General features: G+C 39.5%; 3 protein-coding genes across 3 annotated transcripts; 1 reads left to right on the plus strand and 2 right to left on the minus strand.

Moving 5' to 3' along the window:
• Positions 1-4,340: 4,340 nt before the first annotated feature.
• LOC104425815 (glutathione transferase GST 23) lies at positions 4,341-6,334 on the minus strand. Its single transcript, XM_010038623.3, is given in 3 exon segments — positions 4,341-4,740; positions 4,742-4,866; positions 5,858-6,334. Coding segments are annotated over 3 exon segments (687 nt in total). The 5' UTR covers positions 6,179-6,334; the 3' UTR covers positions 4,341-4,499.
• Positions 6,335-7,282: 948 nt separating this feature from the next.
• On the plus strand, positions 7,283-13,287 carry LOC104425813 (cyclin-dependent kinase D-3). Its single transcript, XM_010038620.3, has 7 exons — positions 7,283-7,789; positions 8,963-9,261; positions 9,356-9,464; positions 10,117-10,242; positions 11,256-11,491; positions 11,706-12,029; positions 12,651-13,287. The coding sequence occupies exons 1-7, from the start codon at positions 7,685-7,687 to the stop codon at positions 12,706-12,708; spliced, it is 1,257 nt and encodes a 418-aa protein (XP_010036922.2). The 5' UTR covers positions 7,283-7,684; the 3' UTR covers positions 12,709-13,287.
• A 340-nt stretch (positions 13,288-13,627) lies between these two features.
• Positions 13,628-17,367, minus strand: LOC104425812 (protein DETOXIFICATION 16). The gene is made up of 8 exons (XM_010038619.3): positions 16,728-17,367; positions 15,597-16,141; positions 15,418-15,504; positions 15,233-15,289; positions 14,541-14,779; positions 14,264-14,382; positions 14,079-14,165; positions 13,628-13,989 (listed from the first exon to the last, which is right to left on the minus strand). The coding sequence occupies exons 1-8, from the start codon at positions 17,031-17,033 to the stop codon at positions 13,930-13,932; spliced, it is 1,500 nt and encodes a 499-aa protein (XP_010036921.1). The 5' UTR covers positions 17,034-17,367; the 3' UTR covers positions 13,628-13,929.
• Between the last annotated feature and the right edge of the window lie 9,021 nt (positions 17,368-26,388).

The raw sequence follows: 26,388 nt of genomic DNA on the forward strand, positions 1-26,388 counted from the left end.
TCGTGACCACTCAGACGCCACGGGGTTTCACTTTGGGTAAAGTAAAGAAAGGTGAGAACGCAATGCAGTTTCATTATAGTTGGACTCAGGAGCTCAATGATAGCCAACACTCAGAAGTCCACAAACTGCGCTCACTTCATTATAATAGACTTCTGCCTATTGGAATCCGTGCACCTCTAAGAGTACTACACTTCCGATGGTTTGCGGAAGCTAATAGTGATCGTTTTAGGTGAGTACCTGAGATTTTACTTGGCAAGGGGACGAGAGGATATGTAAATAAAAGTTGACTTTCACGGGAAGAGAAGCATAGGAAAAAAGGAAAGGTTTTAATTATTAGAGAAATACAAACGGACGGAGAAGGAGCTGAACTTTTTGGTCCACTCACAAGATTGGACGTCCACCTCTCTATTTATTGGCATGCATCACCGACTTAGACATGCACATTTGTTCTTATCCTTAGCAAGCTCTATTATAGAGCTTCGTGAACCGATTTCAGGGCAAATATCTCTGCCATTTGCAGGAAGGATTTTGTGGACTTTTCTACACAAATTTAGTGGACTCCTATCAATTCTTTTGCCGCCAAGTACCAAATTTTATTGTAAGATTTTTCTTGACGATTCTAGAAATTGAGTCAGTCGAAAGGAATGATTGCTTTTGCATAGAGAAAATGGTGGAGCTGCTTGTAGACAGCATGAAAGGAAATCCTGCAATAATTAGAGAGTGGACTTGTTGACAAAACTTTCGACTGAAGATTGACAAAACCTTCCATAAGTATTATGATTTTGATAAAAAAAATAAAAAAATTCAGGTGATACTCTTGGAGCAACTTGATTCAAACTTTGATCTATATATCATCAAACCCAAAGACTTATCAAGACATCCTGATTGTCTATGTCGAAGACATTGATGTCATTTAACTTATATGAGGACAACCATAAAGCTTGCATGAGTGTTGTCAAGACAACATTCATTTTTAGACATTACGTAAATTATTTCTAGATGATTGAGAACTTTAGAATCAATTTGGATTATGTGAAGCGCAACAGCTAGTAATTTGACTTGAATTTCTATGCTCATAGATATTGATTGTCTATCTATCTAGGAGGGAAGAATATCAATGTAATCCTCCTCTTCCAAGGATTCGTTATTTGATGGACCATAATATGGAGACGAAACACTTTTTTAAACAAAGAACTTCACTTATGGAAATTCAATCTCTATTGTATGGGCAATAGAATCAAAGAAAGATGCTAATATTATAGTCCAGACAGTATTAGATCTTCTTGTCTAATGGGTTGATGGGATGAACAATTTTCAGAAGTATTGTCCAACGGTTAGCTTGGAAATCGAGGAGTCTAAGAGGAGATCTTGGTGCCAAAGGAAGAACAAAATCTAAAGTCTGCAATTCTAAAGTTCAAAAAGAGCGTTGACATTTTTATACTTGTCTTTGTGAGCTAAAATTTTAATATTTGAGAGGCAATTATCTAAGAGTGACCATGTGAGATCATAAGGTACAATCGCACATACTTGAGTAGAGAAGTACTCCATAACTTCTAATTGATTTTCTAGTGAAATCCAATCAATAGATTGTTAGTGTGGGAGTGTGGGAGTGTAGACGTAGGCTTACTATAAATTGAACTGCTATAATTGTTGTGTGCAATCTTCTCTATCCCTTTATCTCTCTTTTATTTTGTTTGATGGTTTATTGTAAAGTTGGCAAAATGGGTCATAAACCCATATTATGACCCATTTTTAGTTAAATGGGTCATATATGGATCAAGTGAAAGTTAAATATGGGTCCGAAAATAGGTCAAGTGGAAATTAAATATAAGTTGGAAATTGGTCAAATGAAAGTTAAATATGGTTAAAAATGGGTCTGAGGAAGTAAAACACAAAAAGAAATTAGTCTAAATGGGTTGTTAGGAAACCTACTTTAAAGTTTAAACCCATGGCATTTTTTAACTTTATAAAAATATTTTTTTATAAATTCGAAATTATAATTATTTTTCATATTTTAATTTTCTTTTCTTTTCTTTTTCTTTTTTCTTTCTTTTTCTTCCTTCCTTAGCCGACGGCCGACAAGGCAACGGCCAGCCGTCGGCCAGCGACTGAGCCAAGACGAGGCTCGAGTTTGTCGAGGTCGCCGACGGCTGGGTAGGCCAAGCCTCGCCGATTTGGCAAGACTCGAGCTCGCCGGTGTTAGGCGAAGCTTGATCTCGCCGGCGTCGGGCAAGGCCCCGCCTCGCTAGATCGGCGAGATTGAGCCTCGCCCGATGCCGGTAAGCTCGAGTCTCGCCAGATCCCGAGCCTTGCGACGACCGGCGAGGCTCAAGCCTCGCCGGGATCTAGCGAGATTCGGGCTCGCCCGGCGGGGCCTCGGCCCCGGCTGGATCAACGAGATCGATCTCACCTATGGCTAGTCGTCGGCCGTCGTTGTGGCCGGTGGCCAGTCGAAGAAGAAGAAAATAAAAAGAAAAAGAAAAATAAAAAATAATTATTAAAAATTAAAAATTATATTTTTAAAAAAATTAAAAATAATAAAAATTATATTTTAAAAAAAAAATTTGATTTAAAAAAATTAAAAGAATTATAAAAAATTTCCATTAAATTTGTATTGCATAAAAATTGTTAAAAAATTTGTATTGCATAAAAGGTTTTAACAATACTTATTTTTATAAAAAAAAATCATAAAAATGAGTTTTCTTAGGTTTAGGTAAAAAAATTTCATGTTACAATTTTTAGCTATTCAATGGTATGTTCACTTCAAATCAGAGAAACATGTGCATAGTCTAATTTTTATAAATATTTCAATCTATAGGTTTTTTTAACTTTTTTTATTTTATTTACTATTTTTAATTTAATTTGAAGTTTTAATCCAATTAGCATATAGTAGAAATGAGTTTTCCTAAAATATTAATAGGTTTTAGCAATACGGGTCGAATCGAATCAAGTATGGATCACTAGATTTACATTACAATAATATGGGTCAAAATGAGTTAAATGAGTCAAATATGGGTCGACTCATTTTCGACCCGACCCACCCATTTGCCATCCCTAGTTTATTGCACATAGAAAGATCTAATCATTGCGTATCTTTTCATCATATGTTGTTCATTTGTGGTATCGAACTTGGTTGTCTTAAAGTACGCCTTAATTGTTTATAATCACCTATTTATCCCCCTTTTAGGTGATAGTATTGGCCTCCACAAACTTCGCATTGGAGAGCTGTTAGTAAGGGACTCCTTAAGGAGCAACTCAGGAACGAGACTTTAAGATGATTATTTTGACTGCGGACTCGAAAGCATGAAGTCTCCTCCATTTTTCGAGTCTGTGAACGGCTGCATCATGTTCTTGTTGCTCAAACGGATTGCTAGTGATCAAATTTTACAAGCAGATAAATCCAAGCAAGGGAACTTTCTAACCCAACATTCAGCAGAGTTCATGGTAAATGCATGATTAGTCTATCCATTATTGGTGAGATAAAGGTTGGATAATCGTCAAGACAAGAACTCCGAGAATATAGTACAACTTACGTCCGAAAGGAGGGCCAGTCGGCTTGATAAGCAGAATCAAAACAAAAGATGACAAGTGCCTGAAGTGACTTACAACTAGAGCCGCAAAATTGTTTGCTAAAGTAATTATCTAATCCTAATGTTTCATGATTGCACTTTCAAATGATCAAAACCCTCCATTCAAGTGCTTTACATGCTGCAAGTTTGACAAGCATCTGGGTTTGAGTTTTGAAGCTATATTCAATTTCAACACATTGAAAATCTGTAAACCAGAGCTAATTCGATGACGCCACACAAGAACTGATTCGATCTTATTTCATTTGAGTACTACTTCAACCTTCACATCGCGCCTGCACTCTTATTGGGGATACAGCTGCATAGAAAGAGCTTACCAGTCTCACAGAAGCAAATCAAAGCAATGACTCAAACGTTAGATTGGCAGAAGCAGGGGGAGGCAGTGAAGATGTTGGTTTTGTTTATTTAGAAGACCCAACACTAAGGATTGTCAGACATTGGCACGTAGGGACTGCACATACATCATATGGATTCTACTGCATAGGGCGTCCTCGCAATTATGTGAAAATGCATGTTTCTACTCGAGTACCTTGTTCCCAGAGCCACCAAACAAAATTCTTGCCCAAAGATTGCCCGAGCAAAGCAAGGTAAAGCTCCTTCATAAATGAACTAATGATCCAGAGTTAGATGTCATTTACCTAGAGGTCTAATACACCTTTTAATCAGCCCATTCAACCTCTAGGAACTTACACAAGAAAGAGTTATCTCAGGGATAATATTGAATTCACTTGTAATCTACCAGGAGAAAGCTGCTTAAAGTCACAAACAGAATAAGCATATTATTGCACTATATTAGAAGGTTACAAGTATTATAGAGGATAAGAAAGCAAAAATACACGAGAAACACTTTTGAGGGAAAAACATCTCGCCTTGTCCAACTCCAACTCCACCAATCTAAATGAAGGGTGTATTTTATGGCTTGTTCGCTGCTAAGGAACGCAGCTTGCTTAGGCTAGCAGTTATATAGTTAAGCAGCATATCTCTTGGTGGAAGGCATTCCTTAATCAACGGGACTTCGTTGAAGTTTTGAGCCCATTCATGAAGGGATGGGAACCTCTCAGCATCAATTATCTTCATGCCTCCAGCTTCTTCCAAGACGCCGAGGAAATGCGGGATCCAACCGGCCATAAGATCCAAATAGCCTATTTCTCTCCCCGAAGAACTTCTTCCCCTCAATCTGCTTCTCGAGATATGCAAAAGACTCTAATGCAGTCTCCACTGCTTTCTCCTTTTCTTGCCCATCTTCGGCACAACAGGCTCCCCAAACGCCGAAGACACACTGTTCTCAATGACACGGGAGGAAAAAAAAAGCAAGCTTGTCAAGAAGAATTATTTGACTTGATGAGAAAGTAATTCTGCTGTGGCCACAAACATGCATGACATAAAGTCCCGTATCTCTCGAAGATGTGGATTATGTATTATTTTTTGGTGCCGGAAGAAAATTTGACCTATAGAGCCAACAAATCCACAGCTGTTAAAGAGGATTGCATAACATTAACTCTTTTAATACATGAATAGAAATCCCTTGGCAAAGCCGCCTCTATGGTTAATTTTCTCCATATATTGAATTTAAGGGTTCGTTCTTTTCAGTGGACTTTTTTAGTTGCTAAGATGATTTCATCAGAAAACCTTTTTCATGGAGTAAACTCAGAAGATTGCATTTTGATTGTCTAAACCAGAAAATTCCGATTACGAAGAGCTTCATCTGTATTATATGGTATTGATCCTGCCATTAGTTTGCTGTTCTGGAGCTGGCATTTATACATGTAGTGCATCCAAATACGGAATCTAAAGATTCAAGGCAAGCAAACATACCACCCCCAACATCACACCTTTACATTAATATGGTTCTCCTCCCTACAGGGAACTTTAACCTTTGCTCAGACAAAAGAAATGCAATTCTCAATCCGAAGAATTTTGTGGCACGGTTTTGTACTTTTGTAGTGAACAATCAATTGAAGTATCTAACAGACAGTCGAGCCAATTCAGCAACAAGCTTGAACTCGACTCGAATCATCGGCACAGCAATTCGAATTCAACTCTCACAATCAACTTTGTGAGCAAAAGAGTGAACGTCAATCAACAGAAAACCGTCTGTACAACTAGATTGCATCAGATTGCAAACTATACTCTGAATTTTCCCCAAAAACTATTTAGTAAAACAACTGCTCCATCATAACTCATGCTCATCATAACGTGAACAAATAGCAGACACAGACCCAAAAAAAAGAAAAAGACAAAAACTGGGGGAAAAAAGTCAAAGGAATCACCTTTTCATCAGCAAACTGAGCCCAGAAACGAGCTTGAGCTCTGTCATAAGGTTCTTGAGGCAACAACGGGCAAAAATCGCCTCCCTTCCACTTCTCATCGATGTACTCCAGAATCACCTTCGACTCTGCAATCGCGACTCCATCGTCCAACAGCACCGGGACCTTCTTGTGCACGGGGTTCGACTTCAGAAGCAGTTCGCTCTTCCCCTGCTTAAAGTCTTCAACGATGAGCTCGTACTCGAGGCCCTTCAGTTTCAGAGCCCACTCGATCCTCGTGCAGAACAGGCTCGCGGTGGAGACGATGAGCTTCAACTTAGCCATGATTTGGTTTTCTCTTCGTCTTGAACAATGCAGTCGAGCCGGGATCCCTCGTATTTAAACAAATGCGAGATGGGTTTCTCGAGAATGGCCGCCATGGTTAGTTTAATGCTGCGAAGTTTGAATCTTGGAGCAGGGGAAAGCAGCCGCCCTTGACGAGGGACAGTGAGAGGCAAGGCCAAAAGGAGGAGAAGATTCGGAATAGTTGTATAAAAAAGGAGGAGATAATATGCATCTCTCGTTCGACAACAATGAAAAAAAAGACAGATGAATGATAGCCAATCGGGCAAGAAGCAGAACCGAATTTGATTACGCTCCAATTAAAGAATTCCAAGTTTGACTAGACCTTGGGGTGGCAGACAAGTTTCTTGGAAGTTACGGTTGTTGACAAGTGAGAGTTGAAGGGACAGCAGGAGATTTATCTTTGCCTATGCGCAATTTATCTTCCCTCGTGAAGAAAAGATATGATTTTTCTTTTGCCTTTTGATACTATCAATCTAAATATATCTTTGTCAATGCACAATTTATCTCAATTCATATCTGCGATACACTAATTTCTAGCAAGCTTTTCTCGAAACACATTTTAGACTCCAAACAAATATGCTTTCTCGATATAATATCAAATACATAGATCATCATCAGCCTCCCTTGTCGCCATAAATTTTACATGAAATATAAATTTATATACACTTACTTATTTTTGTAGAATATAATTGATTTTCGTTGCTAGTCCTGCAAATTGAATAATTTCAGTTGCAGTAGGTAATTCTTCTAAAAAGTCGCGCCACGTTCGAAGATCCTCTTATTCTTCTCTTCGGTTCAGTTTCAACAATATTCACCAGAGTCGGCAACTACTATATCTGGGCCTGAGAAACGCGAGAAATTTATCTGGGCCCGAGAATCTCGAGTCATCTCGCCGTATCCATGGGCCGTGGCAGCGGCCCAAACCGGGGAAGGGTTGCTGAGCGAAAAGACGGACGTGCCCACTTCGTACCCCATCATTTGCGACATCGACACTGACTGATTCAGAGACGTTGCGTTGCATCAAAGTTAAAATAAATAACTAAAAAAGAAGAAGAAGAAGAAGAAGAAGAAGAAGAAGAAGAAGGGGAAAAAGAAAGGCATAAAATGACCAAAGAGGGCTTCGCCCTCGCGGCTGACGCGCACGCTCCCCCTCTCTCTCTCTCCGTCTCTCTCACTTTCTATCGAGCAGGAGAGAGGGTCGCTCTACTGAAACCTGAAATTCTTTCTGCAACGGCGTCCTAACGCCGCGGATAAGAGATTCCGTCCCCGACCATGTCCTAAAAAAGATCTTTTGTTTCTGGGTTTCTTTGATTTTCATCTGTCGCGTCCGAAATTTGGAACCTTGAGTAGATCGATCGCGTCAAGTCCATTCATTTTCAACGTACGCAATAACAAGAGAGGGAGAGAGGAATTGGGTTCGAGCCGTTTTCCCATTTTATTTTATTTTCAATTTTTCTTTTGGGGTGGTGAAGAAGGAGGAGGAAGATGACTGAAATGGATCTGTCGAAGAAGGTCGCCGATAGGTACCTGAAGCGGGAGGTGCTCGGTGAGGGTACGTATGGCGTCGTCTACAAAGCCATCGACACCAAGGTACGGGAAGCTCTTGGGGTTTAGGGTTTTTGTGCTTGCCGAGCTGTTGGGTGAGATGTAATCTGTTAGCTCTGTTTCTTGTTCGCTTGAGAAGTTCTTCGTCGTGGAATTGGGGATTAGGTGTTTGTCGCAGTTCAGGCTGTTTGGAGGCTGCGGAAGAGCAAGAACCTTCGAATGAATGAGGGGGTGACTGCTTTAGAGATGGGGTTCCTTTTTCGCCTTTTCCAGCACAAAGGGATTTTCCAGTGTAATGGTGTGAGCCGTGGGGTTCTGATGATGGCTGTTCGTTTGTTAGCTCTGTGAAGAGAGGGCAGCACACGTCGATCATTTTCAATATTTTGCCGAGTCCGAAATACTGGTGGCTGTGATCTTCTTGGTGTAGTGATAGTGAACTTCAGCAAATGAAATAGTAATTTGTCAAGCCGTCTGGGTTGGGAATATAGAGGCTGGCAACATTTTAAATTGTGGAAGATGATGGGTAATACGGTGGGTGTGACATGTTGTTGTCTTGACAATGTTGCAGCTAGTTGATCAGTTGCTTTAACAGCTCTTGTTTTGTGACATATTTGATTGGTCGTAAAGTGCTATTCCCTAAGGTTGACATGATTGTGAGTCATAGGTTTTTAGGTTTTCTTAATACATTGAAGTTCTGACACTACATTCCATTTGTGTTCTGCGGCCTCTTCTCTAGGATGCAGGAGTGAGGAGCATCTTTGGTTGTCTGAAATTACATTTCATGACCCCTCCAAATTCAAATAAGATTTGTCCATGGTGGCAGTTCTCTTTGCAAAATTACGGTGTCAGTCCTGATCCAGTTTGATATGATCCTTTGTTGGTGGTGACTATGAGCCAAGGAGTGTCATGTCATTGAGATACTGACGCCGACACTCCTCTGCCTCCATCTGTCTGGCATCCGTCATTGACTTTCATTAGGCAACAAATGAGGAGTTATTGCAGAATAAATAGAGCCTTATAAATTGTATGACTTTTTGTCACCTGTTTTTGGACATTTATTGTGGTTGATTGGTTTCTTGTTCATGCTATGGCAGTCATACTTGAATTTCAGTTCATACTACGTTTATATGTTATTAATTGTCATTTTGGATGACATTGTCGGGCAATAGCATAGGTTTATATGTCTTTGCTGAAATTGGATATATCTGGTTCATGCAGACTGGACAAGTTGTTGCAATCAAGAAAATTCGGATTGGGAAGCAAAAAGAAGGGGTGAACTTCACTGCCCTTAGAGAAATAAAGTTGCTTAAAGAGATTAAAGATCCAAACATCATCGAGTTGATTGATGCCTTTCCTCACAAAGGGAACCTGCATCTTGTGTTTGAGTTCATGGAGACTGATCTCGAAGCTGTCATCCGTGATCGTAATATATTTCTTTCACCAGCTGACATAAAATCATACCTTCAGATGACCCTTAAGGGCCTTGCTGTTTGCCATAAAAAATGGGTGTTGCACAGGTATTTGATTTGTTCTTTTTAGAATAAAAGCTAGTTTATTAGGTCCTATTTTTTCTGTGAATTTACTCAAGATGTATTTTACTGGCAATTGCAGGGATATGAAGCCTAATAATTTGCTGATAGGACCTAACGGGCAGCTTAAACTTGCAGATTTTGGTTTAGCCCGCATATTTGGCAGTCCAGACCGGAGATTTACACATCAGGTTTGATTCTTTAGTGATCCTCATGTTGGATTGAACAAAAGCATGATACCTGAGGAATCACTTTATAGAGGCAGTTGGCCAAATCATATTATACTTGCAGGTGTAGTTTAACAGAAATAACAGATGTATGCACATTGTAATGTCTTTTATAGTGAACCTTGTCTGAGTTATGTTTTTGAGTTAGGACTTTGGCAGTCCTATATGCTCATGTTTGCTGGAGAATGGGCATGTGCAATCCTCTCTTGAGTATATGAAGTGGTTTCCCATACGTTGTTTTCAGCCAAGACATTTTATTGTGTAAAGAGTTTTTTAGAGTTATAATAACCTACATCTGTCTGTAACATGAGCATTTTAGGATTTTCATATAGCCTATATTTACTATATGAGCATTGAGGTTGCGCTTTCATTGATTTTTCTTGATTTTAACGTGACCTTTTTTGCACTTTGCTCTAATGTTCATCTTTCCTGGTGTGGTTCATCATTGATCAACTTGTTGACCATTCTTGGCAATGGGTAGCTCATTGTCTTACTCATGCTTAGCAGATAGTGATGATCAGTGATTTTGACATTGAAGTATCTGTTTATGATGTTGCTCCAGTTCATTTTTTATTCACTGCTAGCTACACTGATTCTACTATATTCTATAAATTAGGTTTTTGCCCGTTGGTATAGAGCACCTGAACTGTTGTTTGGCACCAAGCAATATGGTCCGGCTGTGGATGTGTGGGCTGCAGCTTGCATATTTGCGGAGCTTCTTCTTCGTCGGCCCTTTTTACAGGTAGATATGCGAGGTCACTTCCATCTTCGTGTATGGATCACTCATGAGTGAGTGCATGACTCAAATTCTTTTCGGCTTAGCTGTGCATGTGCCACTTCCTCTGTTACAATGGGGAGCATTGAATAAAAATAGAAATCGAAGTAATCCGAACCAAACTATCTAATTAATTGATATGATTGTTTATTTGGGAGTTAGTTGGTATAATTTTTTATTTGACAAACATTGAACTAATGCGGTTTCATTCTGGCTTAAGTTTTCCTAGACCTGATCAAGAGAAACTTTTTCACTTATATTACGTCTTGTAGGTCTTTAATATTCCACAGAAATAGTTTGCAAAATGTTATCTTTCAGACTACAGATATATATTTTGCAGCAAAGATGAACATTTCTTACTTGGGCATAGAAAAACTACTTGTTATCTGTAAAAACGATAGAAATCCAACATATGTATAGACAACTCGAATGAATGCAATCTTGAGTTTTGGAGGTTCATTTTTACTAATTTGGTTTGGTCTCTGTTTGGAATTCCTTTAGGCGACTATATATGCATTGATTCATTCTTTTCATGCTGATTTAAACCAAATCGTGGGTATCCTTCATAATAATCCATGGTTATGGTGATTTAAGTGGACCTCGAGAAGGCCTATGATGGATTTTGAGTTGGATTTTATTCATGAGACACTGGTGGAAATTGGGTGTAGTCCATGATGGGGATTTAACTTTTAAGCTATTTGTCCGATGTTTGAAAGTTGGTCCAACTCTAATCTTGGTGCGCTCAAGTGCAGTTGGTCAGATGAGTATGGAAATTCTGCCTGATTGTGTGAAATTACTCTTTTCCTCTGTCTATGCTGGAAGAACTGAAAGCTGGGATTGATTCTTTTAACTTGCTATTTGTTTGTTTATATAGGATGCATAGTGAGTGACATTGTTCTATTGCATGCCTTCTTATCTCCATTGCCTTAGGCTTGTTATCTTTGATAACCTTTTGCATCCGGTCTCCCTTTCTTTTACAGGGTTCAAGTGACATCGATCAACTTGGAAAGATCTTTGCAGCTTTTGGGACTCCAACAGCTTCTCAGTGGCCTGACATGGTGTACCTTCCAGATTATGTGGAATACCAGTATGTCCCAGCACCTCCTCTTCGTTCACTCTTTCCTATGACAAGTGATGATGCTCTGGACTTGTTAGCCAAAATGTTTACCTATGATCCGAAGAATAGAATTTCTGTACAGCAGGCTCTGGAACACAGGTACATGAGCTAAACCTCTCCACCCCCTCTCTGTCCTTTGTTTTCTTTCTTTTTACCCCCTTTTTCATGTGGAGTGGTTGATGGGGAGTCCCAGGTCATAACTCTGACGACGCACTCCCTATCCACCTTGTGTCCCATTGGCACCTGCTGCTCCAGATTGTCTACCAACAGCGACCCTTCACTCTTTATTCTTCCATGTTTTCCTTTTGTATAGGTACTTCTCATCAGCTCCTCTGCCTACCGTTCCTGATAAGCTACCTCGACCAGCTCCGAAGCGGGAATCACTTAATTCTAAAACATCAGACTTTAATCCCCCCGAGGGTCCCACTGTGTTATCACCTCCAAGAAAGTCCAGGAGGGTGATGCCAGAACGAGAAGGGTTTGACGGGAATGCGTATCAGAATGATAAATTTGATGATCATGTCAGTGAAGTTAGAACTGGTCCTGGAGAGCATACAAGCAGAAATGAGCAGGTTCCTATGTCACTAGATTTTTCCATATTTGGTGCCAGACCTCCAAATAGACCAACAATCAACAGGTAAAACAGTGCATTTTTACTTGGTCACCTTGCAATAGTGATGAAACTTCCTAATTTACTTGGGCCAAAACGTTTCAAATGTGAACTAATACCTCTTCATGCCTTTTGCACATAGATTGTTGAGGCTATTTGATCATGGACGTTAACACGACACTGACCTGTGAAGGAAATTTACCTTGCATATCAACATATCCTAGTTTTCCTTTTGGGCCAAATGGGAATTTATTTGTTCACGAGGCTTTAGACATTATTTATGTCTCTAAATTTGTTGAAACAAATGGAATTGTCAAGACTAAGTTGGATACATACCTCATATACAACCTGTTAAATGAATATCATGCTACTGGAGAAGTTGACAGAGTACGTGTTTAAAAACAAGTTTCTTGCATGAAATTTCATTTTCTTGCAAGTTTTGTAAGAAGGCCTAATATTCAAGGCCTATATTTTTTCGCTGCATATAATTTAGTTGGGCATCAACTAATTGTCTTTATTCAGACATGGAAGGGCATACTTATGTCTATGGTATTTAAATGTGGAAAACTCCGATATCATTAAATTTAGTGATGCAGTATAAAAAATTTCTGTTTATTGATGGAGGATTCTGTCTCTCTTTTTTGGCAGCGCTGACCGGACCCATCTGAAAAGGAAGCTAGATCTTGAATTCCAGCATCCAGAATGAAACTTCATTACTTTGCATGACTCTCATAAGTTATGAGTTCTGCACATGCATTAATGAGGTTTGCGGTTACTCCCTCAAGGTAATTTGAGTACCAGAAAGTTCTCATTGTTCGGTGCGGAAATGTGCTTGCCTTTCGCATATATCATGAGGCTGAAGAAGGCGCTACTTTGGTTGAATTTGGAGGTCCATCATTTATCTTGGCTTGAAGTTGGGGAGGGAATAATTATATGAAAAGGAGGGGAAAGTGAAAGGTAACATCCTCCTTTCTACTTGACAGAGAACTTGTACACAAGGTCATAGAAGGCCAACATTTTTGGAGGCATATTTTTCTAATTTAATTCCTAGCGGATGCTTTTGAGTGGCTTACTTGCACCTCTAATTAATTGTGCCCAGTTCTAATTCTATGATCAGTGTTCTTTTGGTTGCTTTGGATGGAGGATTAAGACTGGAGAATGTTGTAGGCCCGTCAATCCTGTTTATTGTATGTATACTGTAGAGAAGCTATCACATGAATACTCTTTGGATTGTTTATTTAAATGGGCTTGATTATGCAATTTTGGATCATTGATGTTGAAGTTTCATAATCTATTATTTGGCAAACGCTTAAAATGATCTTGTTATATTCCAATTATATCTTTTGAGGCTCTGTTTCGGTTTCTGACTCTCTGCCCTGTGCATAGATAGAGACTTCGCAAATGCAGCTTTTATATACACCAAATTCTGATATTGAGTGTATATCAAAGGAAATTGACTTACTCGCAGCAGAAGATCAGTTAATATGAGGGAGTGGTAATTTCTTTTGGAAAGAAAATTTTGCTAAATAAGCATGGACATGCCATTCGTGTCTCCAACTTAGCTAGTAAAACGGTGCTTGCTTAGCCTTTTTTATGTTAAGGATTAAGATAGCTTTAGAAAGAGATTAAGGCTGCTCAAATTAGTCAATTCAAGAATTCAATGAGCAAGCACCAACATCCGAATCAGAATCAAAATTGATGATTATCAGATGGTAGAAAGTGACTATTACAGACAGTAGACAGCTCTTTCATAATGGCATCAGACTACTACTCTAACTTCTTGTCATTGAACTGCATTCTCCCACGATACTATGAGGACGGCTTTCACCATGACGTATTTCTCTTGGCTTTCTCAACGTTCGCATAGTCCAAGTTTTTCCGAGAAAAACTACCGAAATAGATTCTTCCTTTCAGGGTTTTTTCTGCTCTATGACACTGTATCTGTGGGGATGGTGGAGTCGTGCACTCTCTCAGTAGCCTTCTTTGCCTGCAAAAGCAGAAGATGTGTGGATCATGGAAAATGTCTAGTACGAATAAATTAGGTGATTTCTTCTCTATTTATGTGAAGGATCTAACCTCTTGGTCCCAGTTTGTACGGAGAAAGATGCAGAAAAGACAGAACACTTGCACGACTAGCGCGCAGATAATTCCTAGCCAGAGACCCTGCGAAAGAGAGTTTCCAAATGTTATTTTCTCCCCTAGCTTGCTCGTTTCAACGTGAAACTGGAGGGCAGGGAAAGGACAAAACCCAAAAGTTTTACCTTCCCACCAACATGGAGAACAAAACCTAGCAGTATTGCACATGGAATGCCAACCAAGTAATAAGACCCCAGATTGACAAAGGCACCAATCTTTTGCCAACCACATCCTCTAGCAGTTCCTGAAGAAGAGCAAAACACAAATAGCTATCACTATTCTGGAGCATGAGCTATGATTTTAAGGCATCTAGGAGGAACAGAACCAGATCATAAACACGCGAATCACGTAAAACAACAAAGCATGGTCACGAGGCTAGGCCAGTTTGCTGTGAGAGGCCACCTGAAAGGACGCACTGGAGCCCATCCAAGAAGTTTGAAGCCGCTAGAATCGGCATCATAACAGCCACATATTCGACCACTGCTGTCTCGTCGCTGTAAGCATAGCCCCATACATTGCGTATCGAGATCAAAACTATTCCCACCAGAATTCCTTCAGTTACGCCCATGAAGAGGACCACGTACACCGCTAAACGCGCAGCCCAAGGCTTCCCAGCCCCTAGTTCATTTGAGACGCGAGTGCTGGATAGATTGACCATGGAACTTGTGAAACTCCATTGCCTCACCAGTGTGGTCTTAAGAAGATGATTGATATGCATATGAACATGTTATGCAGAAATAAAATAAAGAGACATATCGACCATTTGAGATGCTACTCGATTTACCGAGCTGATTCTCCGCAAATTGGCAATGTGGCGGTCTTAGGATGCGTATGACAAAATTTCTGGAACAAAAATTGATTTATGACTAGAAATTGATTTCTTAATTTCTATTTCAGAAATTGAGAAGTTAAAAATTTTAACTTCTGATTTCTTCTTTAAATCTATTTCAGAAATAGAAAAATCAAATTACGTCACCAAACGGATTTTTTTTCCAAACCTGTTCCGGAGAACAGAGAAACAAAGAAATAAACAAGTAGAAATTTTATCATGCGTCCTTAAAATCATTACCATGTACTCAAGTTGGCATACTTACCTCACAGCCCCACTGAGTCCGAAAGGGATCATCCATACCGTTGCGGCGGTGTTGAGACTGAGAATGTAAACTTTGGAAGATCATATACATACACCGAGCTAAAGTGTGCATCGATTAAAAAAAAAAAAAAAGTGCCTTGTTCAAAAACTATTTCACCAAAGAATAACGCCAAACTCGATATTAACCTGATAGAAAGCACCGAAGTTTCCAATGTCGGGTCCGGGAGAAGTCCGGAGAGGAGCACCATCATCTCGAATGACCACATTTCCAAGCTACGGCAATGAAAAAGGTTGCCATGAGTAAAATCCATGTCATCCGCTTCTCACAATGGTGAAAGAGATAAAAGGGTTCGAGATGCTTTTACCAGACCATTACTGCGGAAGGGATGGAAAGTCTAAGGAACGCCCAGATATTGTGAAAGGCTTCCTTGGAAAACCCAGTCCAAGTCTTGGAGCACGAAGAAGAGAACTTCACATAAATCGCCAACAGCAACACATTCAACCAATAGGATATCGAATTTGCCAAGGCCGCTCCTCTGCTTCCAAGGCCGGTTTTCATGACCAGAACCCAACAGAAGAGGATATGCAGTAGGGTAGCGATTCCCGAGCTAAGCACCATAGGGAAGACGACGTTCTGAGTCTGCAAGAACTTGACAAGGCATTGAAGAAGGCCATAAGCAAAGAGGGAGGGGATCATGTAACGGGCATACGTTCCCGCTTCCTCTGCTATGTCTGCTTGTTGGCCGACCGCTTCTAGTATGACTCTCGTATTTGCCCAGATGCAAGCGAGAGGTATGCTCACCAGTAGAAGGATGAACATAGCTCTCTGCATGTGAATACCAAGCATATGAAATTGCCTCGCCCCGTATGATTGACCGCAGAACGTATCCAATGCGCTGGCCATCCCCATCTAGTTAAAGAGATTTGACAGAAGAAAAAAATCAGAACTTCGCATCAGAAGACTGTCCGATAGTCTTTAAGTTTAGTAACTATTGTTTAAAGTAGCTCAATTTGAGGTAGAACTATGTTTCAACTCCTCCTGTATCAATAGCATCTCCAGTGCAGCACTGACAAATATGGCTAGCCTAGCCAAAACACGGGCCATTTTTGGCACCAGTTCTATTCTCTTCCAGCTAAATAGTAATCGAGACAAGCATAATTTCATTTTCATCCTTTATTGCCCCTCTAAAGTGAGTAAATCTCAAACAAAGTGGGTTAATCTAGTACTTATGAAAAACTGTGGTGAATTGGGCCAACAAATACAGGGCTAAAAAGGAATACAGGGCTAAAAGGTGAACTTTTATCGACTCTGCAAAAGAAACTGATTGATGGTTACAAGAACATCCATTACAAACACGTAGCATTTGTCTTAGCTTTAGGATACGAAAATGGATATATGAGAACATCAACTATGCAAAACCCGAAATGCAATGTTTTTGTTAAAGAATTTAATTTGAAGTAAGAGCACGACTAATATGGCAATCTCTCAGGCTCACCAGTAAGCTGAAACCAGTGACGGTGGCGAAGGAGGTGGCCATGGAAGCGCCGGAGAGAGGCAGCTCGCCAAGATGACCCACGAACATGAGAGAGATCATCTGCAAGCTGAAGAGCAACAAGCTCACCGATATGAGCGGACCAGCAAGCCACAGCTGCTTCTTTATCTCCGCAAGAACCTCCCTCCTCGACCCGGCACCCTTATCTTTCTCTCCTTCATTCGATGCTAACGATCTCACGACACCATCTTCACAGCAGGACTCTATCAATGGTGAGCTCAGGCTCGTCTCCTGTCCTTCTCTCTCCATGGCCGCCTCACAGAGAGGGAGAGAGAACGCAGGAACTTGCGAGGCTGTGGGAGTGTATTTTAAGAGGGCGGTGGCTTCCTGAAAATGATTGCAACAAGAAGTCTTTTGTCTTGATGGAGGGAAATGGCGATGTTGTTTCTTGCATGGACCTGAGTGTGGCGGCCATGGATTCACTCATTCGGCAGCAGGTTATAGTGGAATTTAAGCCTTTGGATTAGGATGTCGAGTGGCGAAGTAGTTGGATTCAGGAAAAGCCAAGCAAAACAAGGAAAACAAGACAAAAACATGTGGGCATCAGTCTCTCCCGGTCGATTTCTTACCCATACTACATGGTCCATCCGTGTCTTCTCACTGGCGAGTGTAATTCAATGTGTCTATGACTTGATATATTTGAACACAATTCATTGTCGCGAATCACCCCTTCTATCTGGTCCGTGCGAATCAAATTTGGTTTATACTTCAGCTGGACTTCAACATAAGACCAAAGAACTTCTCCGGCATAACAAAGAATACATATATTTATGTCATCCCAGAATTATTAATTATACAATCGCGTCAGTAGAGGTGATTTTTCGATGAATAAATGACTTGTGTATTTATTATCTTTTCAAATCAACATTTTGTAAGATACATGAATGGACAAGTAGTGCATGCTAAAACTATATGTATGTTTAATCTTTATAATCAACTGATAACCTTTAAGAATGCATGCAAATCTGCTTGTATAAGTGTATCGGGTGAAGCTCTACTTACAAAGCGACAGACATTGCCTATATGTTATTGAGTGGAAGAAATCATGATTTGCACGTCATAGACTCATAGGTATGACTTAAACCCGACTTATTAATAAAATATACTACCTAATTTTTTTGGCCAATTCAGTTTCCACTACCAACACGTGTCTCTTAAAATTATCAAGAAGCAAGAAAATACGTTTGACTGATTGTTCCAGTTGCCAAAGGGGATCCACATTTTCACTTTCCATAAAGCAAGGGCAGAACTGTAAATGGATCGTGGCCACGTTAGTCGGCCTATACTTTCGGGCAATCTTGTTCGGAGGACGTATCATTACCATTAGTCCAATCTAATCACCCTATTGATTAATGTTGCATTGCATTGGCCTTAGTCACTAAAACATCATTGCTTGGATAGGATTGAGTTTCCATGATTAATTTTGCATTATATCAGCTTTTAGTCACCAACACATCATTGCTTGAATTGAACTATCGCGTTTGTATTCTTGTTCAATAGATGAAATCGATTATATCCTCTTTCAAAATTTGATTCTCAATTCTATTAATAGAACATTAACGTGTATACCTATGTTAATAGAGAATTTCTTAAAGCCCCAACTACAACACAAGTACTTAATCGTTCACGATTTCTTTTGTATTGGAAGAATTCACCAACACACCAGGAAAAATGAAATGCTTTTGCATCTTCTTTTTATAATCTAGAAGCACGAGTGCAAAAACCCTATTGGGAAGTTTGTCAAGCACCTTACGATTCCTGTGAACCGATGAACTCTTAACCTTATATGGAAGCCAATAGCCCTTACTTAAAGTAGTTTGCACGGTTCATGGAATTTCAACGGGAGAAATCTAACTCCCAATCATAATTTTTAACATACAATAAAAAGCATGCATGCAAATACAAGGAAATCGGAATGCTCGACCTATTTGTTTGTAAGAACTCAAATTGTTATCTAGGTTGATACCCAAAAATCTCTTGATCTAAATTTGTAAATCATATATAAGGTCGTCATTCTGTCAAATATACAGGGTTTCATAAAGGAAAATTTATCTAATAATACATATGTACCAAGGCTTCATATATTTCAAGTGAATTACTTGAGAACCACGCCAACTTCAATGGACTTCACACCTAATTTATTAAATCTTCAGCAAGGTCTTGGTCTTTACTTAGTCAGTCGAGATAAGAAATATTTTAAAAAAATGATTGCCGTGCCTTTTCCAATTGCACGTCTGGTTGACAGGGACATGGCGTCTTATCGGTCTTGATGCAGCGCTTTAGGACAAATATCCCCGACCACAACTTTTGGACCTACAATTCTTAATTCAATTTATCGGGGAATTCTCCAATTTGTGCTTGGACGACAAGGTTGGAATTGTCGCCAAATCGTTTGTTTTTTCCCGTTCATTTGTTTCCCGCAGCCATTGGTCAGTCAAAGATGGGTAGCACATGGTCATATTAGGGTTTATAAATGCCTCTCTTCCACGCCCTTACACGTAGGACAAAATCTTCTGCGTCGATATTCAAATCAATCACGTCTCAAGATCGCAATTATTAATGTCAGGAGCAATGACTAACTCTCTGATTATATGGAAAGATCTCACTTGCGATTGCGTTTATGTCGCCGACATGTCAGATGATACATTTCCTAGAAATTGAATGACCAATAAGATATGGAAAATGAAATCAACATGAATCTCTCTTTTTTTAAAATAAAAAAAATCTTTGTTCGAGAATTAAGGGTACGTTTGATTGGACTTTTGGGAAAAATAATTAAGAAAATGTAAATGACTTTAGGTTAAAGGGACTTTTCAGAATACAAATTGTGTTTGTTAAATTACAACTTAAAAGTTCATTGTAAAGTACTTTTGAGCAAAATTTTGGAAAAATTATATTTATAAAGAACTTTTGTGATAAAAAAATTATCAAAAGTAAAATAAAAGAAATTGGTCGGCAAGGGCAGGTGGCTGCCGCTGATTGAAATCTATCACTAGCGGCCGACATCTAACTCAAGCAGCCTCGAAGACAACTGAAGAGGATCACTCGAGGTTGAGCGACCCCTAAAGACCATCGGCGAGGGCCACTTGGGGTCGGGCGACCCCCGGCAAGGGTCGCTGAACATTGGGCGACCCCACCACGACCCCCGGATTTGAGTCGTGGTGGGGTCACGCAACCTTAAGGTCGCGCAAGGTCACACGACCTCCGGCCACCACCACAACCCAAATCCGAGCGTGACGAGGTCATGGGAGAGACCTTGCCGCCCCAAATTGGACCGCGGTGAGGTCAGCAATCCAAACTTTGCTACAACCCAAACAAGGCGGCGGTCACACCACTTCCCGGCGACCGTCGCCTGGGCCACCGCGACCATGCCGAGCCGTCGGTGGTTGCTCACAACTTTGAGCAACATGCCAACCAACCTCAACAGAGAAGAAGATGAACAATATAATGATGAGGGCAAAACTGGAAAATTCAAGAATAAGTGATGATAGTTTTGGAAGAAAAAAAAATGAACAAGGCCTCTTGTATGCTGAGAAAGCTGAAAGTCTAAAACACCCTCACACTTACCTTGGGCTTTTAGCCTTGAGAATGCCAACTTTGGCCTAATGGGAATTTCAATGTTGTTTCCAAACACCCAATATTTAGCCTAAGTGACCTTTTGCAAAGCAAATTCCAAACACACCCTAAAGCCCACGGGGAAACATAAGATATTTTTTTGGGGATAATTCTGCTTGAAAAAAATTATCTCTGTCTCCCGTCAAATCCCAATTCAAGTCTAAGCATCAGGTTTGCGATGGAAACTCCATTATAACTTAAAAGCAATTTACGTAGAATTTGGTTGAAAAATATAGAAGAAAATAAAGGAAAAAACTGATCGTGAAGAATGAACTTGATGTTTCACTATTAAGTTTACTTACTACGAGACACAATTTTTTATTTTTCTTTTTGGCTTTAGAAATCCAATTTTTGGTCTATGCTGTAGTTGTATGATTTTTTTTTTTTGGGGGGGGGGGGTGGGCGCGGGGGCCGCGCTAGGCCTATAGTCCAATTTTTTGGTCTTATTTTTCGGCTAAATCCAACTACTTCGGCCCATAACGTGGACTGAGCCAACCCAACATAAACAGATGTACCTCAACCTCAATCATTCTAATTTCGATATTAACATCTAATCTGGGTGGGTGGGCCGTTGACATATGATCTGGGTTAATATTAATTGGACTGACATCGCGAATCATGATTTGGGCGCTTGATATGGGATCTCAGTGCAATTTTCTTTTCAAGCGGCGAAGGTGATCACTGGGCGGGCTTGGCCTTGGACTTGGACTCAAGATCGAGACTCTAGAGTATTTGTCTTAAAAATAATTATATACAAATCATCGGGTAGGAGCAGACTTATACCTGCCCCCATTGCCTTTCAGGCACATTTGACTCAAGCCACCGCTTAGGATGTGTTTAGTAACCATTCTATTATCGACAATAATTTTTGCTTATAAATATTTTTTTTATTGAAAATGTTTGATAATTGTCCAAAATTTATATTAGGGATAGAAATATGTTTAGTAAAATCTTAAATGCTTTTGTGAATTAAATTTTTGAGACTTTTTAATACTTTTATTATATATTTTCTCTTTTTCCTCTTTTTTTTTTTTTTTTCTTTCTCTCTTTCCTTTTTCATCCCTCTTCTTCTTCTCTAGCTAGTCGTTGACCATGGCAATGGCTAGCCACTAGCTAGGCAAGGTCCAACAACCTCTTGCTAGAGCCTCCCTCGACCTCACCTTGGCCTAGCAAGGCTGAGTCTCGTGGCGGTTGGCGGCGAGGCCTGGCAAGGTCGAGCCCGACCAATGACCCGTCGAGCCCACCCTAGCCCTGGTGAGGCTCCAGCAAGCTTGTCAAGCCTCACCCAACTGATCACTGGCCATCAGCATAGCCAGTGACTAGCAATAAGGAAAAAAAATTGAAAAAAAACAAAGAAATTTTGGCTTAATACTGGAACTGTTTTCAAAAATAAAGAAACAACTTTTTTTTCACTTTTTAATTTTGTTCCATATCTATTCCTAGAAACAAAAAAGGTATCAAACGACTTTTTGTTCTTTTTTTGTTCTGAAAAACAAAAGAATAGAATCAGTTGCTAATCGGCCAATAAACAAGCGGTCCTTGATCAAGTCTAATATATCGCATTCATCAATGACAAGGACTTATATTCAAAATTATTCACATTGAGCTAATCTGAGGAATGTCAAAGTCTTTTTCATTTGACATGGTATATGAAGCACCGATCAAACAGCGACTTGATTGTCGGTATATTCTCATAAAAGAATGATACTAAAGATACCAATACTCATTACACGTTCGGCATTGCCTATTAGTATATACTATATTCCCTAAACCAAGTACTTTTTTCAGTCAACCATCGATTATTCGTCATTAACTCACTTTCTCATCGTCATTAGTCACCACACTTGATTTAAATTAAAACCCGCGGTCGGTGTTCACAAAGTCGAGCGGCGCATTGCACAACCACTGCGAAATTCATAGGAGAAAAGCGCTGCATTTCAGCAAATTTAGGTGGATTGATCTGGTCGATCTTTTGACTCGAAATGAAGCTGCCGATTCCTCATCGTGAACCACTCCTCTGACTATAAGTCACTTACTAACTACGACATTGACCCGGTAGATCGCCCTAAATTTCCCTTCCCTCATTTTTGTCAATTCTTAATTAAAGAGAAAATTACTCCAATCGGTGTTAAACCTAATGTACGAACTTCGAAGGTTAGTCCAACCATAAACTAACTAAATTTGCTAACTGAATCCTGAACTTTCGCATGGAATTCTAATATAATGATTTCAGTCAATTTTCATTGGAATTCTAATACTGAATCCTAGCTGGTCATCCCACGTGGCACAGAGCCACTTCAACATAAAAATTGATTGGATTGACTATATTGACATTTTATGCAAATGTTTATGACTCAATAGCAAAAGTAAAAAGAAAATTAAAATTAAATTAATATCCGTATAATAGATTTTAGAATTGATCATTTCCTCCATAGCTAAACTATCAAAATTTCTATGAATTTTTACGAGCCTTGAATGCCGCGCATTCTTAATTCCATGCGAAGGGGGAGGTCTTGTGCAATGGTAAGAGACAATGACGTAAAATTCTAGTGAGTAGGTGCTCTCGGAATGTTTCTTCTACATACATCATCTAAAAAGATCAAATAATAACGTTAAAATATTCGGATTGCTTACGACAATTTCCCCGAAACTGGTTCGACGATCGGGTGCTCCAGCTGTAATTGGATGCGAGTCGATCGCTGATTATTCGAGAGACTGTCGGCAGGAAGAATTTTGCCTCTACGTGAGCATGATCTTGATCTCTCTATTTAATATGACCAACGATTTCCCCAAATCATTTATTTCCACGCTCGATGTGACGAATGCAAATTTATTTCCACGCTCGAGTACGTACTTATTTAAATCTTAGTGCTTTTTTTTTTCTGCTGGATTTATTTTAATTTTCTTCGAGCAAGTGTTCCATTTCTATGTCTTGGATCTTACCATTTTTTACTGGGGCGGCCTCAGCATGATCAGTGCACCATGAAATCTCAATGTTGCTTATACAACGATTGGAAAACGTGCATAACATTTCCATGACGTAAACTTTCACATTTCTAACATGTGAGTTCGAAGAATAGTGAACTTATTTATTTTCTTTTCCAATGGAAGAGAGAGCGCTCTTCTCACTAGTATATGGGTGACTGTGCGCCTACAATAACAAGCTCTTGCCCCATCTCGAGGCCTAGACTCCAGCGGTCCCGGACTCCCGGATTCGGCATCATGAGACGGCCGGTAGTAACCGTCGGTTCCGGCTGAAAGTTATGCCGCGGGAGTGAAATTCCTAAGGCAACATTTACGGGATTCTAGCCTTCTTTTCCAATCCTTTTTGACCGTTCGTCGTACATACACGACGCCATTTTTGGAACTTACACTAAATACGACGCTGAAAATGCCAAAAAAAGAAAAAAAAAAAAAAGAGATAAGTCAATGTCACGTTGCCGGTGCTTCATTTGATTATATTTTTCTAAAGACATGACAACGCATACGTTCAAAGAGAATCAGCCGCACGTCGCTTAATTTAATCCCGAATTTTCACATATAAAAAACCCACTAACCAACCTCTCTTAATTTATTCTTAAAAACTACTCTCTCTTCCGTATAATTCGACACGTTTCTTCCTTGGAGCTTCTCAACCATTTTCAATTCATCCATTAGGAATCTCTCTAATCCAAGACTATACGTATAACTTTTTAAAAGTTAATATCACGAAAAACTTCAAACGGATACAATTATAATAAATATACTCAAAATTAATTTTTTGACTACCAAAAATTCCAAATCAGTACATTACCAAAAACCTTAAACATGTCCTCCATTGGTTTTCGTAAACCGATACACTTATGACAAACGGAGGGTAAAACTCCTAATTGATACACCATGTCATCCAATTCAATAACTTGATAGTAAAATTTAACATAAACTAATAGATTATAAATTTGTTAGAGGTGTATCGGTTTAGGTTTTTTTTTTTAATTTCTTTCTTTTACCAAAAAAAAAACTCTCTTTTAAAAAAAAAAATCCTAATTTTAACGACATTAACCTGAAATTCGGAATGGATAGAACTAACCCGAGGGATTGATCATACGTTTAAGTCTCTAAGTACGCCCATGTGATGAGCATTACTTACTTCTAACAACCAGTGCTTTGACTTCTCAGTTAGCACCTTCCCTACGTGCATGACACGATAGAAGCCGGAGATTAAGGACGATCGATTGATCATATATACATTGATTAACCCCACCGCCTCGTCGGTCATGCCCGATCCAAATTATGCCATATATAATTATGGATTATAGTTAAAAAGAAAATGAAACAGATGGGAATTGCAAAGAATGTTTTGATGTAGACATCTTAGCCCACGTAAATAAATAGAATTTCATGTTTGGCTATCATAATTCTTCATTTACGGGCGCAGGACACATATATCGTTAGATTGATGACAAGATTTTTAGACCTCCTTATGGCAATGTACCTCAGGAATGATGGGGAAAAGAAAAAAAATCCATGGCCACCTCGGGTTTTATATATTCCAACACTATTGCTAATATATATTGGTGGATTTTCATTTTTAGGGGCAAAACAAGTTTTTTTTTTTTTAGCAAAATGAGTTCTCAAAATATATATATAAAAGCTCTGCAATATAGAGTTCGTGACACCCTAGCAAGTAAAGTAATATAAAATCGAAAGGAACCATTCAAAGCTCATTTTTTGCACTTAAAGCTATACTTTTTTCCGGGAATGAATTCACAATATCAAAAGGGTTTAAGTAAACTTGGCACCTACCATTGACTTCTCCAACATGCATTATTGAGTGAAAATGGCCCTCCAACAAACCCTAATTTTTCTTTTCCTTGATTAGTTATCCCCCTTTCCTTGCAGACAAGGCAAACCTAAAAAGAGCATAATTAGTTTGAACAGCACCTCACGTACTGGTCCGGTTCTTGAGAAGAATCCAAGAAATTTTATTTTTTTTAAATCATGATTATTAGCATTTCCTACTCCGATGACTAAATGAAATCAATGATTCCCCCCCAGCTAAACCCCAAAAAAGATTTATGGTTCACACGTCGTACTCCCAACCTCTCTCTACCCCCTTGTCTGCATTTGCACAGCCCCAATTAGCAAACCACCATGTAGCCCCCTTAGCTAAGCTCTTTAGTCTTTAATTAATTAGCTATTATGTGTGTCGGAAAAAGTGAAAATCAAACTCGAAAAAGATCGGTAATTGAATTCACGATGCAAGATGATCGAAATTTCAAGTTTGATTCTCCGAATCAGGAGCATTGATGATGGATGAGCTTGATCACGATTCGACCCAATCTGTCCAGCTCATTGATGAGTCGAAATGCGATTGATCGATTGCTTTAGTCAAATTATCCAGTTCTCACCCCCTCTCTCCTCATTGTTTACTAGAAGTCCGGGAGGCAATAGCCACAAAAGCTTGTGATCGCCAAGGAAAGAGGTTCAACGTGAATGGATGCAAACTTTTGACGCGCGCTCGACTGAAAAGGGCACATAATTTCCAATCGAATAATGAATGATTCATCTAGATCTTAAGGTGCCATCACATGAGAAGACCGAAAGAAGAGCGTGACGCATGTTATGAATATCCCACCCAAAAGTTTCGAATCTCTTGCAGCCCTATAGAAGTAACCATGCTTCATAAGAGAATCCCTACTCCTACCTTATGTGGCAGTGGTTAACAGGGAGAGAGAGAGACTAAATTTATGCATGTCTAATGTCTATCGTCTGGATTTGGTGGTGAGCCATGTGAGTAGTCACATCCATTTGTGACTACAAGTCATCGCCCATGGGTCATGATCAAGTAGTTGTCAATATTTTACAACTCCTATACGATTTTTTAGAACATCCAACGTTTGACTCACTGTCAAATTCTCTCTGTAAACCTCATTTTAAGTATAATTAACAACGTAGCAGCCACCCCCACATGCTGGCCCTCCTTTCATCAACTTCCCAAACATTCATG

Source organism: Eucalyptus grandis, chromosome 11, assembly GCF_016545825.1.
Source record: "Eucalyptus grandis isolate ANBG69807.140 chromosome 11, ASM1654582v1, whole genome shotgun sequence".
NCBI lineage: Eukaryota > Viridiplantae > Streptophyta > Magnoliopsida > Myrtales > Myrtaceae > Eucalyptus > Eucalyptus grandis.